General features: G+C 38.0%; 5 protein-coding genes across 7 annotated transcripts; 3 read left to right on the plus strand and 2 right to left on the minus strand.

Moving 5' to 3' along the window:
• Positions 1-1,595: 1,595 nt before the first annotated feature.
• Positions 1,596-6,889, minus strand: LOC105841119 (nucleolysin TIAR). Its single transcript, XM_012688244.3, has 3 exons — positions 5,364-6,889; positions 4,798-5,094; positions 1,596-4,597 (listed from the first exon to the last, which is right to left on the minus strand). Exons 1-3 carry the CDS (start codon positions 5,949-5,951, stop codon positions 4,301-4,303), a joined length of 1,182 nt encoding a protein of 393 aa, XP_012543698.1. The 5' UTR covers positions 5,952-6,889; the 3' UTR covers positions 1,596-4,300.
• Positions 6,890-7,961: 1,072 nt separating this feature from the next.
• LOC105841120 (NADH-ubiquinone oxidoreductase subunit 8) lies at positions 7,962-9,466 on the plus strand. Its single transcript, XM_012688246.3, has 4 exons — positions 7,962-8,188; positions 8,341-8,599; positions 8,922-9,114; positions 9,206-9,466. Exons 1-4 carry the CDS (start codon positions 8,146-8,148, stop codon positions 9,335-9,337), a joined length of 627 nt encoding a protein of 208 aa, XP_012543700.1. The 5' UTR covers positions 7,962-8,145; the 3' UTR covers positions 9,338-9,466.
• A 1,558-nt stretch (positions 9,467-11,024) lies between these two features.
• LOC105838854 (protein KIAA0100) lies at positions 11,025-20,169 on the plus strand. The gene is made up of 15 exons (XM_012684733.3): positions 11,025-11,268; positions 11,351-11,477; positions 11,565-11,756; positions 11,895-12,146; positions 12,310-12,477; positions 12,565-12,777; positions 12,910-13,177; positions 13,248-13,470; positions 13,554-13,672; positions 13,752-14,072; positions 14,185-16,734; positions 17,451-17,695; positions 17,808-18,864; positions 18,957-19,174; positions 19,267-20,169. The coding sequence occupies exons 1-15, from the start codon at positions 11,210-11,212 to the stop codon at positions 19,549-19,551; spliced, it is 6,297 nt and encodes a 2,098-aa protein (XP_012540187.1). The 5' UTR covers positions 11,025-11,209; the 3' UTR covers positions 19,552-20,169.
• On the plus strand, positions 19,369-24,170 carry LOC105838859 (corepressor interacting with RBPJ 1). Of its 2 annotated transcripts, none has more exons than XM_036295504.1 (6): positions 19,369-19,495; positions 22,013-22,107; positions 22,171-22,421; positions 22,501-22,630; positions 22,771-22,902; positions 23,016-24,170. In XM_036295504.1, exons 2-6 carry the CDS (start codon positions 22,019-22,021, stop codon positions 23,419-23,421), a joined length of 1,008 nt encoding a protein of 335 aa, XP_036151397.1. In that variant the 5' UTR covers positions 19,369-19,495; positions 22,013-22,018; the 3' UTR covers positions 23,422-24,170. The 2 variants fall into 2 exon arrangements, with proteins under 2 accessions (XP_036151397.1, XP_012540197.1); XM_012684743.3 differs by lacking the exon at positions 19,369-19,495 and adding an exon at positions 21,731-21,802.
• LOC105838860 (sesquipedalian-1) lies at positions 20,197-21,731 on the minus strand. Of its 2 annotated transcripts, XM_012684744.3 has the most exons (3): positions 21,116-21,731; positions 20,728-21,030; positions 20,197-20,663 (listed from the first exon to the last, which is right to left on the minus strand). In XM_012684744.3, exons 1-3 carry the CDS (start codon positions 21,116-21,118, stop codon positions 20,310-20,312), a joined length of 660 nt encoding a protein of 219 aa, XP_012540198.1. In that variant the 5' UTR covers positions 21,119-21,731; the 3' UTR covers positions 20,197-20,309. The 2 variants fall into 2 exon arrangements, with proteins under 2 accessions (XP_012540198.1, XP_012540199.1); XM_012684745.3 differs by having other exon boundaries at positions 20,728-21,731.
• Positions 24,171-24,259: the final 89 nt, after the last annotated feature.

Below are 24,259 nucleotides of genomic sequence, written 5' to 3' on the forward strand. Positions count from 1 at the left end.
TTGCAAAATGATAATTATATTAGATACTAGTTTGAAATTTATGATAATTTTGCACAAATTGTTTTGTATACGAAGATGAATTATTCAAAGGGCGAATTATTCCTTGGCCTTCTTGCGGAATTTGCAGGGCCTTGATTAAGTTATTTTGCTACTTTTATAACATATAATGATAAAAACCGAGTAAGAATAATAATCGGGGGAGGGGGATATAACATTTATGCTAAGTATATACTTAATACGTTTAATCTAATGGCCAATATGTGAGTAATGCTGAGAGTTAAAAAATTGTTTATGCATGTTTAAAAGATTTTTGTCCTTTTAAATAGATATTATCTCTTTGTAGGTTCAAAGGTATTGATTGTATTTAAGTTTTATAAATGATTGTATTGACAGTTATCAAAAATCCATGAACCATTAATTGTATTTTCCTGTGATAAGTTTTAATCAAATTATTCGTAATTTTTATTAATTTGTAACCCATTCCCCGAGAAAGAGATGGTTCGTATATAGGATTGTATAGAACATTTTCAGTAAGCTATGTTGTAAATTACATGTTAGATTATCATATAAATTTTTACCAAATATTCTTTGGTAATGTATATACTATATATACCGTTCATAAATTCGTGAATTGGTTGGCGATAGCGAAATGGCTATTAAATTGAAACATTAAAGTATAGAGTATTTTTTCTCATACCATCAATTAGCAGGTATGAAATTAATTTTGTCACTTTTGCCACATTGATATTTTTGTCTTTCAATATTTATCCACGATTTATTCACTCAGAATGATAAAATGTCTAATATCGTAGTAGTTGACGTCCAACAGAATAATTATACATATCTATTTGATAAATGTTCACCAAAATAGCCCGATTAAATTCCTAAGAATAGCACAACAAAATTTATATAGAATTGTAAAACGTTCTGACGATATTTCATCAGCATATGATCGAACCGAAGAATACGTCTAGGAAATATGTAATAAATGTACGTACAGTATTAATTATTTCCCCATATTTGTGCTTCCCCTTATAAGCAAAGCTGGAATCTTCGAAAATACTTGACTCATAATTTATCTTTTTCTTTCAATTCATTAGTTTGCGACATTAAAAGACACCTTTCTGAATAGGAACAGCTTCAGAAGTAACATTATTATTATGTTTATAGTTGTTTAAACTTTTTCTTTCATCGATCTAGATGATATTATTATTGCAAATATGAAAAAAACCTTATTTTATCGTGAATTTTAATCAATAAGATATGAATGTTATTTTCGGGTGAATCGTTGCATAAGTGTTGAAACATTGGCAAGTGATCCCTCGAGAATGTCTTTATAAAGTCCAGTTGTGATGTTCATTGTAGGAATGCATTAATTACAAAATAAAACCATGTATTACATATATATGAATATTGTTAATTTTGTACACAATATCATACAACCACACGAATATCATCGTATTACATATCATAAATCGATATAAACCTTACCTTATTCATCGAGAATCGTATTCAAGAACTACGAAGAGAAGATTGATATACGCAAGCGGGACAAGTCACTGTTGAAACAAACGGTCACAAAATAATGCACGATATTATGTATTTTAAATATTTATTCCTTTTCTCCTTCAAAAGGACAATTTGTTTTTATTATAAGATAACATTATCCTAAGCATCTTCGAGGGTTCGACACCCTGCCGTACCTAAATTACTCTTTATATAACATCTTTTTTTCTCTCTTCCGAGTTTTCTACCGATTATATCGCAGGCAACTCCGTTTTTTCTTGAATTGGCTCTCCGTCCGATATTCGTTTTATCGCAGCCAATCGAATCGTTACCACGCCCGGCTTTATTCATTTCGCTCGTTTATTTCGCATCTCGTTTATTATATACTGACTTTATACAAATTGGTTTTGAAATTTTTTTATGGCATTTTACCGTCGGTGGTAAACTGAAATAATAAGCATTCTCACATGTTAAACGTCATTGGAAATAATTTCCATTTCGATCCTTTTTACGAATTTTCGTGATACAAAATGAAACAATGCTCCATCATTCTTCAAACGGGGATATTTATTATTTCGTTGGAACGGTAGATATCTCAACTCAGTTTGAAAAAATTGCAATGGACACGATGCAATCGCTCATCTAAATCTAATAAAACAAGTTGTTTCGTAGAAAACAACCATATAATTAATAGGGCTCGAGTGTCTAGGTACTAAGGCACCGAGATGTAGCCTTATGTAATTAATTATATGATTTTACAGTAAAATTTCAGATTATAACTGCCAGCAAAACTACAAATACTCTGAGACCGATTTCGTTCCTACAATGTTAAATTGCACAAAAAAAAGAGCAATGAACAATGAACGATAAACACCATCTTTGAGATACATATGCTAGCTGACATGGCGCTAATTTGGCAATTGGCGTTGATACTTTCATAGTTTGAAATTCCTGATTCCTGATATTAGGTTGTATCATATTTGATTAACTAACATACGTCAAGTTTTCCTCGATCGGTAGCCTGAAAGGGCCAATCACCCGAGCCCTAAGCGATTAGCGAGAATACCGAAGAGAATAAAAGCAACACTGTACACTATTAATTGTGCTACGTGAACTTTTGTTACACGTTAACTTGGAAGACACGAAGGAATTGAATCGTGTCATGTACAGACTACGATAATACAATAATAATTCGCAAACGTATGTATATTACATCACGATTGATTGTCAATCGAATCTACGCTATGTTGCAAGAACAAGATATCAATTGCCGACATCCGCGTAACAAGTATACCAAATATACGTTTTCGATTTTCATGCATGTGTTTTAATCCCGAGACCAAGATATCAATGACTCGTCCCTTGAGAAATATCCCGATGGAGATATGCGTGCGTTATCGTTATTATTATCAACTTAAAATTATATTTATTATTCTTCGGTTGCCTATACAAACGAGACGAGGCGTTATTAACATTACGATACACGACGGAATACGTTAATACCGAGATGTCTCTTCGGATCTTTAGCTATACTCGTCGTACCTTTAACGGCGATCAATCTCTACATTCATTCCTTTCCTCCAAACTACAATGAGTACACATTCCCGTACGGAAAAAAACAAAGAAAATCTAAGTAAACGCAACGTCGCGACCTTTACTCGTTTGTAGATGGAGTATAATGTTCGAAATACACCGAAAACATGGTAACAGACGAGGTATACGAAGAGAGTGCGAGCCGGTGAGCCATTTAACGTACAACGTCGCGGCAATAAACGTATTTGAGCTTGCACTCTCTGTACAAGGGACTCTCAATTCACCGATGTCTTTAGCAAAAAATCCACACACACGTGTGCGCGCACACACGTATACACACATACATGCATCCGCTCTTTTTTCCCCTCTTATTATTGTTCTCTGAAGAGAATCATAGCAAAATTTTATACATTAACCACCGACGATAAATATCACACAACGAGATAAAGTTGTAACTCGTTACTCAACTCTCGCAGAAATTTATTTGTTAAGGAGCCCCGCACACCTTAGCATACACGCGTCCAAAGTCTAGCTACATCACAGGCGCCGTGTCTAGCTAATCGTTCTCTTCTATCTTACTATGTCCAATATTAGCGGTACTCTCCATATTTATCTCAAATCAGCATTAGTCGCGCGCGTTGTTCATCGACAATCCGAGATTGAAGAGAAAGGGGTGAGAGTTGAGATGTCAATGGCAAAAATATTAAAAAGGTAACAACGCAAAAAATTGCCTCATACATACGTCACTTGCGCAGCACAACGGGTGCGGGGCTCTGTTGAGTTTTAGGGGCCGCGAGGAAAAGTTTGGAGATATACCTGCTTCAATGTTTCGTGTATGCCCAAGTAGAACCGTGAAATCTTATCAAATTCCAGCATTTGAATTCTAGATCGCGCAGCGGTGGTTTGCTATCGCAAACTATCGTCATTACGTCAGATTTTATAATGTCGATGTAACGTTACGCGCATCTATGACAAAAAAACGTAGAAAAAAATTAATAACGTTTCTTAGCTACTGAACGAATCGGTTGTGCGGGAAAAAAAAACAGAAAAACTAACATATCGATTGCATATCTTTCTTCTTCTTTCTATTACAAACATTTGATTTTGGCGAAATCGCATCTTAATCGTTGAAATAACGATTAGTTTACGGATTTGTACTCGCCAATAGCTCAATTGTAAATGTTGAAATAGGTATATGTCGGAACGATTTTCACGCGAACCCCAGGACCGTATGTAACAATTAGCTGGTCAATAATCAGTTTCATTGCGTAGGGTACTGATGTGGCATGGTGTATGTTACCATAGTGGGCTGTTGACCCGGTGGCAAGGGCGCACTCGCTGTCGGAGGTGCCGCGGTGGGTTGTGTCGGTTGCCAGGCACCCGCACCTGGAGCGGGCATCCTCATGCTATTCATATATTGAGCCTGTTGCCCATAATATTGACCGTAGTATTGAGCAGGCTGCAAGAATTGTCCTTGCATCTGCGGATAGCCCTGTGGATACCAATAACTCATCTGTTGGCCGTAACCATACGCGTATTGTCCTGCTCCTGCTGTCACCTGTTGTAAACAAATTTTTACATTGATTCATTGTTAGAGTTTCATAATTCTATCAATCTTGCACCAAGTGTGAAACGCAACATGCATCAATGTACATCCTATTAGCCAATATAATATGCAAAAGAACACATGTTGTATAGAAAAAAAATAATTTGCATACATCGAGAGAAAGTCTCTCACAAAAGTATGTAAACAATAACCTGTTGAGCTTGGTGATTAGCATTAGGACCCACACTGTTTGGATCGCCATTTTCCTTTCCCCAAAAACATTTAACAATGCTGCCATTGATTTCTGTATTATGCGTTGATTCGATGGCATGCGTCGCAGCCTCCTTGGTAGTAAACTTGATAAAAGCGTATCCTTTGTCTTTAAACACTCTTATATCTTGAATGGTGCCAAAAGGGGAAAATGTTTTCTTTATCAGCTCATCTGTGATACCATTCGTAAAGCCACCGCAGTATACGGTACAATTAGTTGGACTACTTTGGTTATATACCTGTTGGGGTGGTAACGTTTAGACTTTAGTATGAATCAAGCATCGCTCAATAAATAGAGTTCTTTTTTAATCCGTTAGTGATTTAAAGATGAACAAAAGTCCAATCTAACGCTTTATTTATTATTAAACGCTGTCACATAGGCTATTATCAAAAAGTAGAACTAAACAATAAGTAAAGCTGCGAGATCCGAGTCACATTCTAACTAAGAAAAAGGTAGACAGCTCGCGTTAACGGTAACGCTAAAGCAACGAATACGTAATTGACGTACCTCCTCGTAGTTGGGTTTACTATTGTTGGAGTGGCGGGGCCTCTCGGACCTCGGTGGTGGCGGTTTCCTAGTGGACCAGTTAGTCCTGATGCTGCGCGAGCCGAGCCACTGGCCATTCATCGCGTTAATTGCCGCTTCGGCCTCGGACTTTTTAACGAAGGAGACGAACGCGTAGCCTTTACTCTTGAGCGTCTGCGGGTCGCGCACGATCCTGCAGTTGCTGATCTCACCGAAGGGCGCGAACGCCTCCTTGAGCGTCTGCGTCTCGATCTCCGGCGAGAGATCGCCGACAAATATGTGATGGTGATTACTGGTGTCGAGTTTAGGCTGATTGCCCGGACTGGTCGCCCAGTTAACCTTCATCTCTTTCTCGAGGAAGGAACGCTTGTTCATGGCGGCCAATGCCGTGGCCGCGCACTGGTGGTTCGTGAACTCGACGAAGGCGTATGGATCGTTGCCGGGCTCCCGAATGATCTTGCATCCTTTCACGGCGCCAATCTGCGAGAAGAGCGCGCACAAGAGGTCCTCGGACACCGACGTGTCCAGATTGCCCACGTACAACGTACGTGGATTACTTTCCTCGCTCATATTCGTTCGTTCGTTCGTTCGTTCGTTCGTTAGTTCGCTCACTCGCGCGCGCACGCACGAACGCACGCACGCACTACGCTACGGACGCACCACACCACCACCACTACTACCACCACCACCACTACTACTACACTACTACACCGCTGCCGCTGCTGCCGCCGCCGCCGCCGCGCACCACCGCGGCGAACGCACTTTCACTTTTCGCTCGCTACCTCGACTACCGAATTCTCTCGCGTTGTCTCGTTCGTTCGATCGTTTTGCTCTTCTCGTCGTTTCGCTCGTTTGCGCACACAATTTCTCCCTCCCGCTCTCGCCCTCCTTCCTTTCTTTCTTTCTTTCTCTCTCTCTTTCTCTTTCTCACTCACAGCAGCAGTCTCAGCTCGCAGAGACTGTCCAACGCTCTCATCCTCCACGCGTCACACACTATACACGGCTATCCGCGGAAACGCCGAGTTCACATCATTCGCGGCCAGCCTCTTGTTACCATTGAACATCTGAAAGCTTATCAGACACCAATCCGTTAGTTTTTTCCTCGCGCACGACCAACAATAAGAACGCTAAGCTACACCCAGCCTCTACGTCATACTAACATAAAATGGCCGCCCCGCGCCGCGCCGCTACGCGACCCGCTCGGCTCGCTTTCCCTCTGATTCTCGTGTGCAAACGCGAGAGAGCGCGTAGACTCGTGTAAACACGTCCTGCGAATAATTTTGCACGCGCGCGCGTGCGCGCGCTCTCGCCCCCGCGTCCACTTAATTAACCTGACTTGAAAATCAAAACTCTACCGACGTTCGAAATTCGCCCAACAAACACGTGTTTTACCATCCGTCGAACTTTCATAACAGGTAGCGCGAAAACCACGCAGACCATCGACCTTGCAAAACTTACTAGGCATACGAGTCTTCTTCTCTTCGTCGCTTGTCACAAATGGAAATATTTCGCTGTGTAAGTGGCACTTCATTGGCGTTTTCAACCGGTGCTGGGTTTTAGGCCGGATCTACAATAGGTGTAGTAAGTCTTATGCCATAAGAAATTGACCAATTATAATCGAATTTAAGAAGAATAATCGAATATAATTGGTTAATTCCTTATGGCATAAGGCTTACTACACTATTGTAGATCCGGGCTTAAGGCCGGATCTACAATAGGTGTAGTAAGCCTTATGCTATAAGAAATTGACCAATTATAATCGAATATGAGAAGAATAATTGAATATAACTGGTTAATTCCTTATGGCATAAGGCTTACTACACTATTGTAGATCCGGACTAAGGCTTACTGCACCTATTGTAGATCCGGCCTAACCCGTCTCAGTTTCATTTTCTTTAGAACTACCCAATCACATTTATTCATATGTATATACATATATATATATGCACATATATAAGTTAAAACCATAGACTTATTAGAATAGACTGCTCATGAAGGTAGTGGGGGGTATCCGTCACTGAGAAAAGGATAACTGATGTTTTTAACTTGGGTTGCTATTTCTTTCTAATGCATGAAGGTAGTGGGGAAGCATAGCGACCAATAAGGGCCACCGCACAAACTCTTCCATAAGGGCCACCGCACAAACTCTTCCATAACGCGTAACGTTACGTTAAGTACTCCATACGAACCTAAGTTGTACTTAAAATTTAACTTAAATCAACGCACAAAGAAATCCTTAACGTAAGTTCTTAAGTTCTTACGTTAAGGATTTCTTTGTGCGTTGATTTAAGTTAAATTTTAAGTACAACTTAGGTTCGTATGGAGTACTTAACGTAACGTAACGCGTTATGGAAGAGTTTGTGCGGTGGCCTTATTCCGTAATCTTAGGCCGAAATCACATGGTGCGGAATAGAGCTGCGGAATAGAACGTGCATCATAGAAACAGCCAATCAGAGCTTTGCCGCATCTCAACGCATTCTTATGTGGCAAAGCTCTGATTGGCTGCTTCTATGACGCACGTTCTATTCCGCAGCTCTATTCCGCACCATGTGATTTTGGCCTTATGCAGAAGTCTGTGCGGGGGCCCTTATATTTCTGGTTACATCATGGAATCATTGGTTGGATACTTGTTGGTCTCGCAATCTGTAACTTACAATCTGATTTTATTAATATTCACCAATATCCTTAAAAAAAACTTTTTTACAAGCTAAGAAGTGTGAATGTAGATTTTAAAATTTATAAATTAAGAAACTGAAAGGTGAAAATGATGAGTCCTTTGCAGATAATTGTGCAAACAGGAAAAATTGGTAGTGTCTACATGATTTTTATCTATTACAAATCTATTGTTGACTGTTTTTCTTCTTTTGTGTTCCGTCTTTCTCTTTTTTTCTTTCTATGTAGGCTGCAGTATTTTGTGATTATATTCTAATACTAATTTTAAGAATTATAAATGTTTTAGTTCCAAGATTTCTTACGATTGTTCCAAGTGGAGTAAAGACATGCTTGAGTCGAAGTAAATATTACTATGTAAGGGAGGAAAAAGATCAAAACTGGGCAGATATTATGGAAGCTGCAAGTACACATATGTTTGTTCTTGAACTTGTTCGAGGATTTGGAATTATTTTGTCTCAGGTATTTCGAGAACCAGCGACGATAAATTATCCTTTCGAAAAAGGACCTTTGAGTCCTAGATTTAGGGGAGAACATGCACTTAGGAGGTATGTATCATTAAAATAAAAAATTATATTGCAGACATCTTTATACCGATACATATTATATATATTTGAATATTAATATTTTACTACAGAGAGAGTAAAAGGGAGAAAAGAGGAGATACAGAGAGAGACAGAGAGAGAGAGTTTTTATAATATAATAAATAAAATGTAACTTATTTTATAACTTCTATTTCCAAATTTTTAAATCGATTTATTTTGTCGATGAGTGTAAACATTAGGAAAAGGAAAAAGAATGTAATAAATTAAGTTTAAAAGAAATGAGATGTTTAAATGTCAAATACATAATCTTCTTGGGATTTCTTAGGTATCCTTCTGGAGAAGAAAGATGTATAGCTTGTAAATTATGTGAAGCGATATGTCCAGCACAAGCTATAACAATTGAGGCGGAAGAAAGGGCAGATGGATCTCGAAGGACTACAAGATATGACATTGATATGTCTAAATGTATCTATTGTGGTTTTTGCCAGGAAGCTTGTCCAGTAGATGCTATTGTTGAGGTATTAAATCTTCATCTTGATAAAGGGGATAGAGTGAGAGAATATAACAATGAGAGATCTTTATGAAATTAATACATGAATTATTTCACAGGGTCCTAACTTTGAATTCTCAACTGAAACTCATGAGGAAATGCTGTATAACAAGGAAAAACTTTTAAATAATGGAGATAAGTGGGAATCTGAAATTGCTAGTAATATTCATGCTGATCATTTGTATCGTTAAATATTGCGATACAAGTAGTCGTAATATTTGAGTAAAAAGGCGTGGAATTGAAGAAATCTTTTCTCGCTACCAAATATGTGTGATATATGAAATGTTTAAATAGATCGAATAAAAGAATATATAATCAAATGTGGACAAATATGTCTTTTGTGCAAGGTCTACATTGTCAGCAGGAGTAATGGAGTAAGGAGTCAGAGTAATAATTGGCCAATTAAAAACCGGGAGTAAACGAAATGCGCAAATCTCATTTCATATTTCTTACTTCTTACTTTTACTCCATTACTTCTGCTGACGTTGTAGACCTTGCATTAAATATTTTTGCATAATAAAAATAAAATAAAATAGAAGGGCGGATGAAAGCTAATCCAAACTCTTTAGGTTGTAACCATAGAGCTCGTATTAATGGAGGGGCTATGAAGACTTAGAGCCACCGCACAAGCTTTTTCGTAACACGTTACGTTACGTTAAGTGCTCCATAAACCTAAGTTCGTACTTAAAATTAAATTTACATCAACGCACAAAGAAACTTTTAACGTAAGTTCTTACGTTAAGGATTTCTTTGTGCGTTGATTTAAGTTAAATTTTAAGTACAACTTAAGTTCATATGGAGTACTTAACGTAACGCGTTACGGAAGAGTTTGTGCGGTGGCCCTTAAGGGCCATCTACAATGGAGTGTTTTAGCCGTAACAGCACTAAAACTACGGCAATGCTGTCTAGAATAAAAACGACGTAGCAATAACATACAAGCCGGCCATCAAAGAAAGGCGACCAAAAACTAATCCCGAATGTCCCAACGCTCATCGTAAGCACGCAATGAATTGGCTCAATGTCTGCTGTAGGCTGTAAACAGTAAAGCAATACGAAGTGGAGACATTTTCTACGACTACTGCTACGGCCTACGACTCTCCATTGTAGATGGCCCTTTAGGCCCGGTTCCACAACTCACGGTTAACTGCTAACGGGAGGTTAATAGATTTTCTGTCTCTCCTTAGATAATAATACAGAGAAAGATAGGTAGTCGATTAATCTCCCGTTAGCAGTTAACCGTGAGTTGTGGAACCGGGTCTTAGAGAACAACACAATCGACACAAGTATTGTTCTATCTTTGTTACTTATTAAACATAAAAAAAGATAGAACGATGATTGTGTTATTGTGTTCTCTAAAGGGCCATCTACAATGGAGAGTCGTAGGCCGTAGTAGTAGTCGTAGAAAATGTCTCCATTTCGTATTGCTTTACTGTTTACAGCCTACAGCAGACATTGAGCCAATTTATTGCGTGCTTACGATGAGCGTTAGGACATTCGGGTTTAGTTTTTGGTTGCCTTTCTTTGATGGCCGGCTTGTATGTTATTGCTACGTCGTTTTTATTCTAGACAGCATTGCCGTAGTTTTAGTGCTGTTACGGCTAAAACACTCCATTGTAGATGGCCCTTTAGGCCAGATCTACAATAGGTGTAGTAAGCCTTAAGCTCTAAGAAATTAACCAATTATATTCGTTTATTCTTTTCACATTTAATTACAATTGGTCAGTTTCTTATAGCATAAGGCTTATTACACCTATTGTAGATTCGGGCTAAAAGGAAAGCAGCCTACGTGTCATTAGCTCGGATGATTATGTCACCAATCGTAAGCCAATGAGGATACGTAGTAAGACGCCTCGTATGCGATCTACATAGCATGAAAAATCGTACCGTGTGTCGAAGGCTTTAGTTGTGATTAAAGACCTATATCTTTAGTTGTGATTAGTTGTAAATACTATGAAAGTAATGTGTAAGTGAAACATCCAACTACCCTCGCGCAGTAAAATATGTAAAAAATTGAACATGTTTTAAATTGGGAAGGAATTTGTTTTTAATTCCATTTCAAAAGTATGACTGGATTACTTGCATTTTGCATAATCTTTTTGATTCTTTATTGTTTCTTTACTAGGTAAGTGTTGAAATTTACATAAAAATAATTAGTTTAAAATAAAATAGTTGCACATTTGTCACAATTGTCTGTTCAACAACAGAGTGGTACCAAGGCTGTTAGCATGGATAGTGAAACGTCGTTACAAAATTCACTTGAGGGTAGGCCATATATCTGTACCTTATTTTATTTTTCGGGATGTCAATGTAACTAAAAATGGCTTTACATTGGTAAGTTTTTCAAGTCTCATGTGTATCAGAATGTATATCAGAATGTAATGTAATATACGACATAGTAAAAATGACATTTAATTTTAGCAAATTGAAGAGATTAGCATTCGCAGCAGTTTACTTAGTAGTGATGTAGCAAAACTATTAGCTGTTGTTATGAGGGATGTCAGAATAAACAAGGATATCCCAATTGGCCCAACGTGTAAGATAAAGCAGTCCAATGAATTATTAGATTTTAGGAACAAGAAAATACCTCCAATTATAATAAAATGTGTTCAGGTACATGTGAAAAACTAAGGTTTCAAGTTATATTTTTCTATTGTCTGCTGTATAACTGTACATTATATTATATTATAAAACTCATTAGACTATACGTTTATTGATTATTTTATTTTAATTTTTAATTGATGATTTTAGTTTACAGCTGTACATGTAGAGAATATAAGCTTTCTGGCTCTTGGCAATGGCTGGTTGGCTAATGGCAATGCAGAAAGTTTAAGCTTAGATGGCAGTATTGTACATGGTGCACGAATGCTATTAGCATCTGCCTCTATTGTTGGTGGAACTATGAAACTATTGCGACACGCTTCCGATGCGTGTCTCTCTCAAATAACATTTGCTGGAACAGTAGAAGCCACATTTAAAGCTCAAGGAGAACTTTCGGTTGAGGTATAGCATTAAAAATTTTATGCATTGATAATTGAAAATTTTCACAATAGTTGCTATTAAAATGCAATGTTATAAGTTATCTATATCTTATGGTATGCAGTAAATAGATTTTTAATAAATAAATCTGATTATTAACTGAAATCAAGTCAGAATTAATTTATAGACATTATGTATTGGAGTGACGCAAACTGAAGGATCTGGCGGTGCAGGTCTCATTCAGTTTTTGAGAGATAGAAGTTCGTCAAGTACTACAGCTTGCACATGTAATAATGCAGCACATGGTAATTCCTCAAATAACTTAATGGCCAGAATAGCGCCTATTTTGCCGAAAGTAAGTTTTCTGATGGCAAATGAATAATAAATATATATACTATTACTATTATTATGTTATAATTACTCACCTTTTTTATATTTGTAGGATTTTACAGTGAAAGTTGGCAATTCATTGATAATAGCCGGTAGAGAGGATAGTAGTATGGTAGGTTTAGAGGGTACTTTGAAAAGTCTTCAAGTCCATGCAAAGTTTGAAGCTAACAGGACACAATTGAATTTTACCATAAGTCTAGATGGTCTATGCGTCCGCGGAAAGCTTCCTATTTTAACTTTACATTCACTGTCGATTGATACAAAGGTAAGAGTTATAGAAAATACATGTGATGAGAAAGTAACTAGAACAAGAGAAACAAAAAATAATTTTTCTTGTTCATTCTTATTTAATCACTAATACTCTTTATTACTCTTATTTGCCCTCAATTTTGTATAGATGGAGGAGAATCTTTTGTGCATTGACATACAACTGAATAATCTTTCAATAATGTATGATCATAGGGACTGGGAATTATTGCTATATAATAATGAAAATGACATTTCAAGACCTGTCAACAATATATCGTTGAAAGATAGATTACCAAATTTTGAAATAACATTAAATACCGAGTTGTATGATTCTTCATTGAATATCAAATTACCAAATGTGCAAGAAGCATCTTGTGGTGTCGCACATATGAAATTCGCTTTGAATTCATCGACAGGTAGGCCATCCGTTTTCTCTTTTGTTTAAATTACGAAGTGAATTATTAATTTATGCCTTTCCTGTAATAGACAAAACGAAAAATCTAAATACAGAATTGGTTGTTGAATCTTTATATTGTGCATTAAATGGCGCCAATAGCAACATCTCTGAGACCTCTCATCAATGGGGTAGCCCACTTTCCATTGGAGTATTGTTAGCGACAACTCGTAGCAATGCCATTGGAATCGCAATTGACGCTCTTATAACAGAGTGGAGTTTAGAGTTTGCAAGATTTCTTGAGCAAGCTTACATGTAATTATAAAATGCGTTTTATCATTTTATACTATTACAGAACGGAAAATGTACAGATGCAATAATTATGAAAATAATTATAGGTGCTACAAAAAATATCGGCATCCAGTAATGAAGAAGAAAAATACGATATCACGCAATTCTATCCAATTAAATCTCAAAGTAACAAACTGCAATCTATTTTTCATCGCAGAAAATGAGTGTAAGTATTTAAATAGTGTATGCCACATAAAGATTTTTCTTCTCATCAACGATATTATCCGTTGTATCATTTGTTTTAGTATCTATAATGATGCGTTTGGATGTCGCGACTGTCGAACAAAACGCAAAGCGATTCGTAGGGGTAGCGGAAGGGGTGAGCGCGATAACTCTCAACAAGAACGAGCCGATTATGTGCCAACATGCGCAAGCTTTAACACATCCGTTTCTAGCAATACGAAAGTGCAAAGCTGCGATTAGTTTTGATTCTGTGAATATTAGTCTCGATGGTACTAATCTAGCATGGAGTCCTAATTTACATCTTCGCTTATTACAATTCTGGATAGAATCTGAAGATTTTAGATCTATTATCAAAAAAGAAATGAATGCGACTCGTATCGAAGGTAATGAAAGTACTAATGAATTGCTGATGAATCAATACTATTTATATATTAGTTGCGATTCTAGTATATAATTTAACGTAAGATAATCGTGTTTTATTTCTTTATTTTTTAGAAGTGCAAAAAAAGAAACGTATTTTAGATTTACTAGCCACTGGTGGGATCACTGTCTCTATAGATATTTCTGCTAAACATTTCTTAATACTGACGTCCGATCAGCTGCGTTGGTCGCAAGGCGAATGGAGGCTCACCTACATTCGAGTTACTTTAGACATGGCTGATGTAATTATGATCGAAGGTTTCGAATTGACAAGAGTAGCCGATAATGTGGAAGTCCGAGCGGAGAGACAAAGTAACGAGGGCTTCATATTGGATTGGAATGAATGCTGGGCGTTGAACATCGATTCCATTAAAATTTGTTTTCCATACGAGCATCAATTTACAAACGCGATACAAAATGAGTTGCTCAGCATCAGAAAGTGGCTGAAGGAAATTCATTCGTCGAGCTTATCTAAACGGGAGTCCCTGCCTTCTGATTTGATCGTCAAAATCAAGGAATGGACGTTCGAGCTGAGCGACGATCCGTTTGAGGTACGTCTACGCGACAATTACGAACTGCTGGAGGATGAGTACAAGGAGAGCTTGAAACGGCAGGCGATGTTGGATGCCAAAGTGCAAGAACTTTGCCGCGCGCATTTACTGCTACCACAAGGAAAGGTCGAGGAATTATACGCGAGTTTAAATAAGAAAAACGCGGAGATCTATGTTCAGAGATGGAAGCAGATGCAACGAGCGGGTCCTGCGAGGACTCGATTGTTCGCATGGACCATGTTGGACCTGGAGATATTGGCCCTGGCCGATCCGTCCATAAACGATACGGAAAAGGCGGTTAGAGCGCTTCGAGAGATGGACTTGGAAACGCCTTGGCCGGAGGACGGTCTGGAATTCAATACTTTATGGGTCCGCGGGATCAGTCTGAAATGCGTCGAGTGGAAGCTCCAACTTCGTGATTTTCCACAGCCGCTGCTTTTGGTGGAGAACTTAAATGTATGGGGTAGATTAGCCGGCGCAGAAGCCTTGGCACCACCAAGAGCAAAAAGGACCGTCAGAATTGAAATCGGTGTACCATGGGAAGATATAGTAGTGGAAAGAAGTATGACGTCTCTCAAGTATTATCACGATCTCAATTGGGACATTGACAAATTCAGATACGCGTTCGGTCCATGTTGGGAACCGGTGATAGCGCAATGTAATCTCAGTTTCGAGAAGATCCTTCATCCATCGAGGGATCCAAGCCCACCGTTACCATTCTGGGATAAAATGCGACTGGCCTTTCACGGCAGACTAACGCTCTGTGTAAAACAACTGACTATATTATTGCACGGCTCTCTAGACCCATATAACACAACGGAAGAGATGGAGCTTACGTGGACCGGACTGGAGCTCGATTGGACGCAAGGGAAGATTATTATTAAGGGTGATCTCGACGTGTACGTGCGTACAGCTAGTAAATACGATGATTGCCGATTACTACATTTGCCCAATGTCAGATTGAGTGTTAAATTAGTGTGGGTATGTCTAGGCGATCCGCGTGATCATCATACCGCTATACCTTGCGCTCCGAATCGATTGCCCGAGTACTCGAGCAATCAGGAACACGACTCTTTTAGGGCATTTCGCTCTCAAAACCTGAATGTCAGCCTCTCATTGGAGACAAAGCCCACTGGCTCGCCTACGCTGACTAGTGCGCCGACGGCACTGCTCTATGGCAGCACGTTGAGATGGTTCGAGAATTTAAAATTAATTTTGTCAGGCGCGACGAGACCCACGAGAAAAGGTCCATTGTTCAAAAACATTCGACCAAGGAAGAAACAGCTCAGCAGACACTATAGAAAGGTCCGGCTGACCTTAGCCTTTCATCGTTTCCACGTCAACTACTGGATGTCGTTTGCCATGCAGCGAGGCTTCGAGGTGACCGGAGGTCGAGTCGCCTGCAGCTCGGAGCATAATTTCGCATTACATCCGATTGACGACGGGCTGATTCATCGGCCGCGAGCGGAATGGTCCATCGTGTATATGAATTGCGAGCTAAGCGACGCCGAGATTTGGTTAAAGAGCGCCCTGCAGGAGGACGAAGTGGAGAGCGCGTCACTGCGTCAGCCGGTCGAGAAGTGTTACTGCTTGAGTGTGGCGCGTGTTAGTTATGGCAGGGAAGCGATGGTTGCCGGAGTGAGCGGCGACACGCCGATTCATCGACTGGTCGTACACGATCTACGTGGCGCTTGGACCAAGACTAATCGTGACGTTGCTTTTGCTCTTTTCGACTCATTCATCAAAACTCAGCAGCTGAAAAAGAATCTGTCAACTGCGGCGCTCAAAGGTTTCCATAGAGACAACAGCTCGGCGGTCAATCCACAAAAGAACCGCGCTACCAGACCGATCGTAGTTGATCAGCAGGGCACCTCCACGCAGGTCGTAACGCCGTCGTCGTCCTCCGTGAAGCCGCAGCAAGGTGAGGCGGCGGGAATGTTGCAAAGATTGATAGCAGAGGCCGCGAACAAACCGGTAGCTTTCAGTGACGATCTGTCGGTGCAAACTAGGGGACAACAACTGCGTGGGCTAGCGGCGTGTCACCAGGATGACGTCTTGCACAAGAACTGGCTTAGTGTGTATAATATTGTAACGATTAAGGGAGTTCCTCTGCTCAGGCCTGACACAACAAGTGGTACAGGGGTTCAAGTAAAGAAAAATATTCAAATGACCATTTTGTTGCCTTCTTTTTTTTGTTGTATATGGTCTAAAGTTAATAATGTGAATATAAGAAAAAATTCGGCTATAAAGTACTATCTTCATTACTGAAATAATTTTTTTTAAAATTGAGAATAAACATTTTTCACTATTATACCACCCTTAGATAACTAAATACAACAATTTGAAATTCATGTTATATCACTAGCACACATTTACCACACTTACGTGCTGTATTACTTCGATTATTGTAAACTTTTTTATCTTATCAATTATTTCACTCAAATGAGCAAGTGCATTGTTTCAAAAATTTAACAGTACCTTCTGGACAGCTAACATGTATCGTTGTAAAGTTTCATTAACATCTGTTCATTATTTCTACGTTTAATACGACAATGAAAACTGAAAAATCATCGATTCCCATAAGAGTCCATGTTAATAAAATATTTAATATCTAAATAACTAGCTAGTTCAGCTTTCTGAAATTTTGACAGTTAATTTATATTACCAATTTGAACTTCTCTACAAAGTTTCATGAAAATCTGTTCATTTTGATTTAGCAGCGGAACTCCCTTAACAAGAATGGCACAGCAAAAGACAAAGAACAAAAGATTTAATAGATATTCTTTTCAGTCGCTTTGGTAAACAGTCAAGTGCTGTTAAAGGGCATCGAAACCCGCGGTTACGTGATCCTCTCGGCAGCCAAGGCGGAAATACTGCAGAGAGTTCATCATCCGGTGTGGAAGGAGCGATCTCTCGTTCCAAAAACGACTTGGGTTGGTTCGTTGGAATGCATGCAATATTACGCTACTGTAAGCGCAAACATCGACGACAACATCGATGACAATATCATGTGGCTAACATTGGATAACATACAAGTACGTTTGTTAAAATGTAAACTATATACGTGGACACACACACACACACACACACACACACGCGCGCGCGCGCAACAACAAACAACATGTTAGGCTGTGTGTTACATTTTAGGAGAAAGATTCTACCATCATAGCCGGCCTGCCGGACGTCCCTGCTCTGGTGGGATCTGGTCAGAGCGTTGGCGGGGTAGTCAGTCAGACAGTGGGAGGCGGTGGCGGCCCTCAGCATCAATTGCAACGCATTGTATCCCGATGTAAGTGCGAATTTTTCTACGTTGGTTACGGTCAGACCTTAGATGTGGGCTCTGTAGACCAAGTACCAGCTCCACCTGGAGAAGAAGTCAGTCCATGGGAGAGGAAGGATCTAACTGCGGCCGACGCATTCACCTTGATGCATCACGATCTGGATGTGTGTACCAATTCGTTGCAGTATGCGATGATCCTAGACATAGTCAATAATTTACTGCTGTATGTGGAACCGAGACGAAAAGAGGCTTCAGAGAGGTTGCAAAGGATGAGATTCCAGTTGCAATTGCATTCCGTCGAAGACCAAAAGAGGCCAATACAACAATTACAAAACACAGTGCGCGGCTTGGTGGCGAAATTAAGACGATTGGAACGCGAGACATACTTGGTGCAGAAAGCCCTGGCCGACGAGTCCAGTCCGGAATTACTTACGGAGATGGAACGTTTGGAAGCGAGCGTATTTGAATGCAAAGAACAACTTGGCGCCAAGGCGGAGGAACTGGATGTTATGTTAAGTTGTTATAAAGAAACTACTGCGCCAGCAACCGCGTCGGCTACGCTCAAAGACAAGCCGGCCGCCGTGGCCAGAGTAGCTGAGATTTGCTTTAAACACGCACAATGGAGGCTGACGGATGCGGACGGTCAATTGGGCATCGCCGATCTTATTTTAACCAATTTTCTTTATACAAAAACTAGTAAGACTGACGACTCGGTAGAACATCTGTTAGAGCTGGGATACGTCCGGATGACGAATTTATTGCCGAATCAAATTTACACAGAAGTTCTTGTACCTACAGAGCTGCAAAGCAACATGCCTGTAGAAAGACAAAGAGCGCTTCGAGTCTTTTGCAGAGAAAAGGCGCCGGTGGCAGGAATCTCCGTAAAAGAACACTTTGAGATTAATGTAGTACCTCTTACGATAGGTAAGCAAATGCATAACTTGTTTCTCGAATACGGCGGAGTTTCATCACACTTATATGTCATCTTATACATGGATCGGTTTACTTATCTTCAGGTTTGACGAAAAAGTTCTTTAATACTATGCTGAAATTTTGTTTTCCTGAGAGAGATCCGGAAGGCATAGAGGAAGCTCCGGCGCCACAACGTGACTCGTCCTTTTACGTACCCATCGAGAGAAGAGACGACGTGGAGAAAATGAAGGAAAGAGCTGATAAGAACAAATTATTCATATATATTAAGATACCGGAAGTACCTGTCCGCGTATCTTACAAGGTAACGCTCTACAATGAGCTAAAATAAAATTGAATGTTCTATCTATTATTTCTATCTGTTAGCGAGTTATTCTTTAAATTGCATTCCTATAGGGAAATAAAGAAAAAAATCTTGAAGACGTACGGGACTTTGCGCTGGTCATACCAACTTTGGAATACCATAATGTTACGTGGACATGGCTCGATCTACTTTTGGCTATGAAAAGCGATTCCAGGCGTGTAATATTGAGCCAAGCCATTAAACAGAAACTGCAAATAAAACCGAGGGGGCCACCTGAAGAATCTGTGCCGCAAGAGGAAGACAAAGCTCGCCTTTTGTTAGGTACCAGACATCTTCCTGGAGACGCGAGAAAAAAAAGCGTGTTTAAATTTAAATAATTTATACATCTGATGACTTACGTAACCATAATAATTTATTTGTTGTGATATTGATAAGTTATGTTGAAAATTTATATTAGTCACCTAATTATAAATTGTACAAATAACTTTTCAGTTGTTATATGTAAAACACATGTAACACACGCACGCGCGTGCGCGTATACACATACATGTACACATATATCAGCCTCGATCATTGAAACGCCTGCGTTTTATATTTTTATCTTTTCCACATGTAGTTTATAATGGCAAAAAATTATGACAAAATGTATTTTCTATTACACCATTAATTTTCATATCTATCATAATAATCTCATAGTAATTAAGTATTACCAAAAACTAAAAATTGTTCGAAAATTTTTTTTACAAAACGTTACGAGCATGAAGACAGAATAACATAATTTAAAAAATTATTTTTATCTAAATAGAATTTATATTTTTTCACGTAACACACATGTGCGCGGACGTACACACACGCACACCTACAGATGCATCATACACACACACACACACACACACACACACACACACACAAGCAGAGTTGCGTTTTAAAATGGTATTATGATAACTGAAAAGTTATAATTTATGTTATACATATATAATGCAAAAACTGTTCAATTACTAGTACAATTTTTGGAACAGTACCCAGTATAACACAATTTTTTATCGATTACTTTCACCACTAACACATTCTCTTTCAACTAATAATTCTTGTAGATGGTGTACTTTGTTTAATCATCTACAAAATGTGTACAAAGTTACAGGGTTATTAGAGGCGCCTCTGCATTTTTCTTTGCATGTCTCCATGCATTCAGGTCTGCCAAGATTCGCCTGCCGTATGCTGTATGGAGCTCGCGAAAAGTTATTCTAGTCCTAGGTACATTTTCTGTCCTCGCAGGTGCTGATCTGACACTCTGAGAACGATGATGGGAATCTGGTCTGTTGAATGGATTATGCCGCTGTCTTGGCGGTGCCTTAGGGGATTGTTGAGTCGGTGTGGCTGCTGTTTCTTCCTCTACAGCATCTAGCTGATGTTGCAATTCTGTCACCATAAGTTTCATATAATCATAACTGGCACATGCCAAAGCTTTCATCCATTGTTCCATAGATTCCTGGATGGCATTATCCCTTGTTAAACACAAGCATATAAATACATAATAAAGAACATCTACTTACCTGAGACTCTGCCGCTAAAATATAACTTCTGTTGTTTGGCCCATGAAACACTATCTTAAAGCCAAATTGCTCTTCATCCTCTGCTAGTTCGATCGTACAGCCTTCAAGAACGATCATGCCTACTGGCTCCTTATCACCACGACGATCAAAATAAAATAATATATTTCCTTTGAGAACGAACCATCGCCTCTGATATCCGCGATTGATCTCTCCACGTTTATTCAACCAGCCTTCACGGTCTACTGGGGTTGCAGAGGTTGCAAACGCGACCATATTCTTCTCATTGATTTTCATGGTTTTTAGCTAACGTATGATCTCATTCGTTTTATAATTTTCTAATAATTAGAGCGTTGATACTCCATTACAATTAAAGAGAAATAATAGTTACCATTGACGTCCTACAATTTGTCAGGTTATATTATTACATCTATCTGACGTTTCTTCATTTTGAGAATAAAATTGATAAGAATATTATAACACACTCCATCATCATTGGTGTATTTATATCTTACGCGTTATGTACGTTGCGAAAATTTCGTGTCATAAAACTCGCCGCCGAAAAATAACAAAACTCTTAACACAGTGCACTCTGTGCACTTGTCTTTTTAAATCTGTCAAACACCTGTCAAAATTACTTCACCTAGGGTGGAAAGTTATTTCGCTATTGGCTGCATTGACCTTATGTCCAATTTTTAAATAATGATCGAATTGGCAAATGGAAAAAATGTGATAACAAATCTGATTGGTTACGCCATGTTGCAATTATCCTTTAAAATGAAGCGTCATCAGCGCTTGCAACGCAAGAAAAAAAAATTCATAATAACTGCCGATAGGGATGAAGAACGGTGATCGCTAGTGACCAGTGGATGAATGCATATTTTCATTACATATTTTTTATCATTGTGTCATATTGTGTATTACATATTGCATGTTTCGTAGTATTACGCATTGCATATTGCAATTATTTTGATAAAATTCAAGTTGTGAGAATAGATTTTTAGAGATGGGAAAAGGATTTAACAATTATATGTGTAAAAAGTTTTTTCATCCAGCGTCACGAGACAATTTAAAGAGAGTATGTACAAATATGTCTAACCTCTTCTTACGAGAGAGAGAGAGAGAGAGAGAGAGAGAGAGAGAGAGAGAGAGAGAGAGAGAGAGAGAGAGATAACAGAATATCTTTAAGCATATTATATATTTAAAAATAAATCATAAGAAAACTATATTTACTACGAATGTTTTGAAAATCATAAAAATTTGTGTTAAATGTGTGTTATTGCATTAGGTATGGATGGCGGAACAACAAGCGGAAGCGTATAAGAAGAAGCAGGAGGAGCTTCGAGTACAATATGAGAAAGAACAAGATCTTCATAATAATAAGTAAGTTATTTAAAAATATTGCGTGACTAGCAGTTTTATTTCTAATGTAAAATTTTGTTTCAGAGCACTGCTTAGCAAAGAGAGTAAAGATAAACTTAGTGTCAATTTTATGTACGAACCACCTCCTGGAGCAAAGAAAGAACGAGAGAAGGAAGATAATGAGCCTGAATACAAGTTTGAATGGCAGCGGAAGTACAATGCTCCAAGAGAAAGCTACTGCAAAGGTGATAGTGAAATTCGAGATCAACCCTTTGGTATACAAGTGAGGAATGTACGATGTATCAAATGTCACAAGTGGGGACACATAAATACAGGTATTTTACATATTTATTTAATAAGATGCAATTGCATATAGTAGAAAACAAATCATATTTTACAAATCATATTTTTTAGATAAGGAGTGCCCCTTGTACAGTCAAGCAATGAGTGTTGTAATGGCAAATAATAATTCGCAAACCCCATCTGCTCCAGATACTATGACACTTGTGCAACAGATGCGAGAGGATGGTTTGGCTCTAAAAAAGTAAATATATTTTTTTTATATATGCTGTGTGTCTTATACATATATTTTATACATATAATTTAAATTGGTAAAATAAATAATTCTAATTGAAAATAATATTGGTATAAATAATTAGACTATTGTATATTTCTATTTTATAGATCTGCATTGGATGCGCAACAACATTTACGAGTCCCAGAACATGAACATCTTATGATTTCTGAAGATGAGGAACAATCAGAATTATCATTTTTAAAATCTCTGTCAAAGAAGGAAAAGAAAAGATTATTATTGTAAGTTAATTCAGTTATATGATAACGTGATGTGTTTTTACTATTGATAATGAACATAAAATACCTAACTCTAAGAGTTGATAAGTAAGAAAATTTACTCGTAATAATTACAGGAAATTACAATTACTAGAAAGAAAGAATCGTAAAAAAGAAAAAAGGAAATTGAAAAAGAAGAGCAGTAATAAAAAGTGTAGCAGTAATACTAGTAGCAGTAGTAGTAGTAGCACTACTATTAATAGTAGTGGTAGTAGTGATGGTGACAGCAGTATTGATTCAAAAGATTTGCAGTCTAAAAAGAATAGAAAGAAGAGGAAAAAAGTCGATTCTAAAGAGAAGCGTATTTACAAATATAAAGGGAAACGGAGTTGTGACAAACATAAGTATACATGTAAAGAGACGAATGGCGATGCTAAGCGTGGTAAAGATAAAGATCATTATAATAGAAAAAGAAAAGTTAAAGCTCAAGATAAGGATGGAGATCATTTAAGACACTGTAAAATGTATAAAAAGCATTATTAATGATCACTTTAATAATAAAATGTCAATATATCGCTTATGAAAACAATAAAAAGAATCGTTTATTGCTTGAGAATGCATTTTGCAATTTAATTTTATATTGTATCTTTTTAAAACTATAGAAATGTGAAGAGAGATATGTGTAGTGATCAACAATATGTACATGTTAATAGAATAACCTGAATCAATTACAGTAATTTATTGAATGACAGTGAAACATTTCTAATAACAATTTGTAATACAAACATTAATTTGTCGTATATAAGTTTTATTACAATAGCATGCACTTTATTACAAATTAATGAAGCGCGCAATATATTGATATTCATAATAGTCTCGTGTGTGTATGTGTGTGTGTGTGGAGAGGGGGGGTAACATAATGTATGTCTTTCGCAAAAATAATACATGGGACCATTGGCAATATACGTGCATGTGCGTGCACGCATACATGTGTGTGTGTGTGTGTTGCAACATTAGCCAATTTTTTCTTACCTTTTTTGTATGGTATGCATTATTTAAATAAGTCGTAATATAAGTTTTCTCACTCTATCTCGTTTCTAACACGGCTAGTAACAATTCGTTCTTGCATATACATATAATGTACGAACGTATATATTGCGTGTATATGTAATATTAGCCACGGTAGATGGCTTTGAACACTTGGGCACTTTGAAATCTGCGTTATTTCTCTTGCAAATGGATTACTTTCAATGTGACAATGTCATAACTTTAGGAAGTAATCGGATTGGCAGCTATATGTACAATTAATTAATTATTTGATATTTTATAAACGCAACAAGATTTAATGTATGTATATGTGTGTGTGTGTGTGTATTTTTTT

The sequence above is a fragment of the Monomorium pharaonis genome, chromosome 1 (assembly GCF_013373865.1).
Source record: "Monomorium pharaonis isolate MP-MQ-018 chromosome 1, ASM1337386v2, whole genome shotgun sequence".
NCBI lineage: Eukaryota > Metazoa > Arthropoda > Insecta > Hymenoptera > Formicidae > Monomorium > Monomorium pharaonis.

Excerpts from the sequence above, each read along its gene's own strand:
- LOC105841119 (XM_012688244.3), bottom strand. The coding sequence starts at position 5,951 with ATGAGCGAGGAAAGTAATCCACGTACGTTGTACGTGGGCAATCTGGAC. Across the intron at positions 5,095-5,363 it reads GTAAACCCAACTACGAGGAG|GTATATAACCAAAGTAGTCC; the intron begins GTACGTCAATTA and ends CCACCCCAACAG. Across the intron at positions 4,598-4,797 it reads CTAATCACCAAGCTCAACAG|GTGACAGCAGGAGCAGGACA; the intron begins GTTATTGTTTAC and ends TGTTTACAACAG.
- LOC105841120 (XM_012688246.3), top strand. The coding sequence starts at position 8,146 with ATGATGAGTCCTTTGCAGATAATTGTGCAAACAGGAAAAATTG. Across the intron at positions 8,600-8,921 it reads GGAGAACATGCACTTAGGAG|GTATCCTTCTGGAGAAGAAA; the intron begins GTATGTATCATT and ends GGGATTTCTTAG. Across the intron at positions 9,115-9,205 it reads CAGTAGATGCTATTGTTGAG|GGTCCTAACTTTGAATTCTC; the intron begins GTATTAAATCTT and ends ATTATTTCACAG.
- LOC105838859 (XM_012684743.3), top strand. The coding sequence starts at position 21,731 with ATGGGAAAAGGATTTAACAATTATATGTGTAAAAAGTTTTTTCATCCA. Across the intron at positions 22,422-22,500 it reads GTGGGGACACATAAATACAG|ATAAGGAGTGCCCCTTGTAC; the intron begins GTATTTTACATA and ends CATATTTTTTAG. Across the intron at positions 22,903-23,015 it reads GAAAAGAAAAGATTATTATT|GAAATTACAATTACTAGAAA; the intron begins GTAAGTTAATTC and ends TAATAATTACAG.
- LOC105838860 (XM_012684744.3), bottom strand. Across the intron at positions 20,664-20,727 it reads TTTTAGCGGCAGAGTCTCAG|GAATCTATGGAACAATGGAT; the intron begins GTAAGTAGATGT and ends AATGCCATCCAG.
- LOC105838854 (XM_012684733.3), top strand. The coding sequence starts at position 11,210 with ATGACTGGATTACTTGCATTTTGCATAATCTTTTTGATTCTTTATTGT. Across the intron at positions 13,178-13,247 it reads CGCTTTGAATTCATCGACAG|ACAAAACGAAAAATCTAAAT; the intron begins GTAGGCCATCCG and ends TTCCTGTAATAG. Across the intron at positions 16,735-17,450 it reads CTTGCACAAGAACTGGCTTA|TCGCTTTGGTAAACAGTCAA; the intron begins GTGTGTATAATA and ends TATTCTTTTCAG.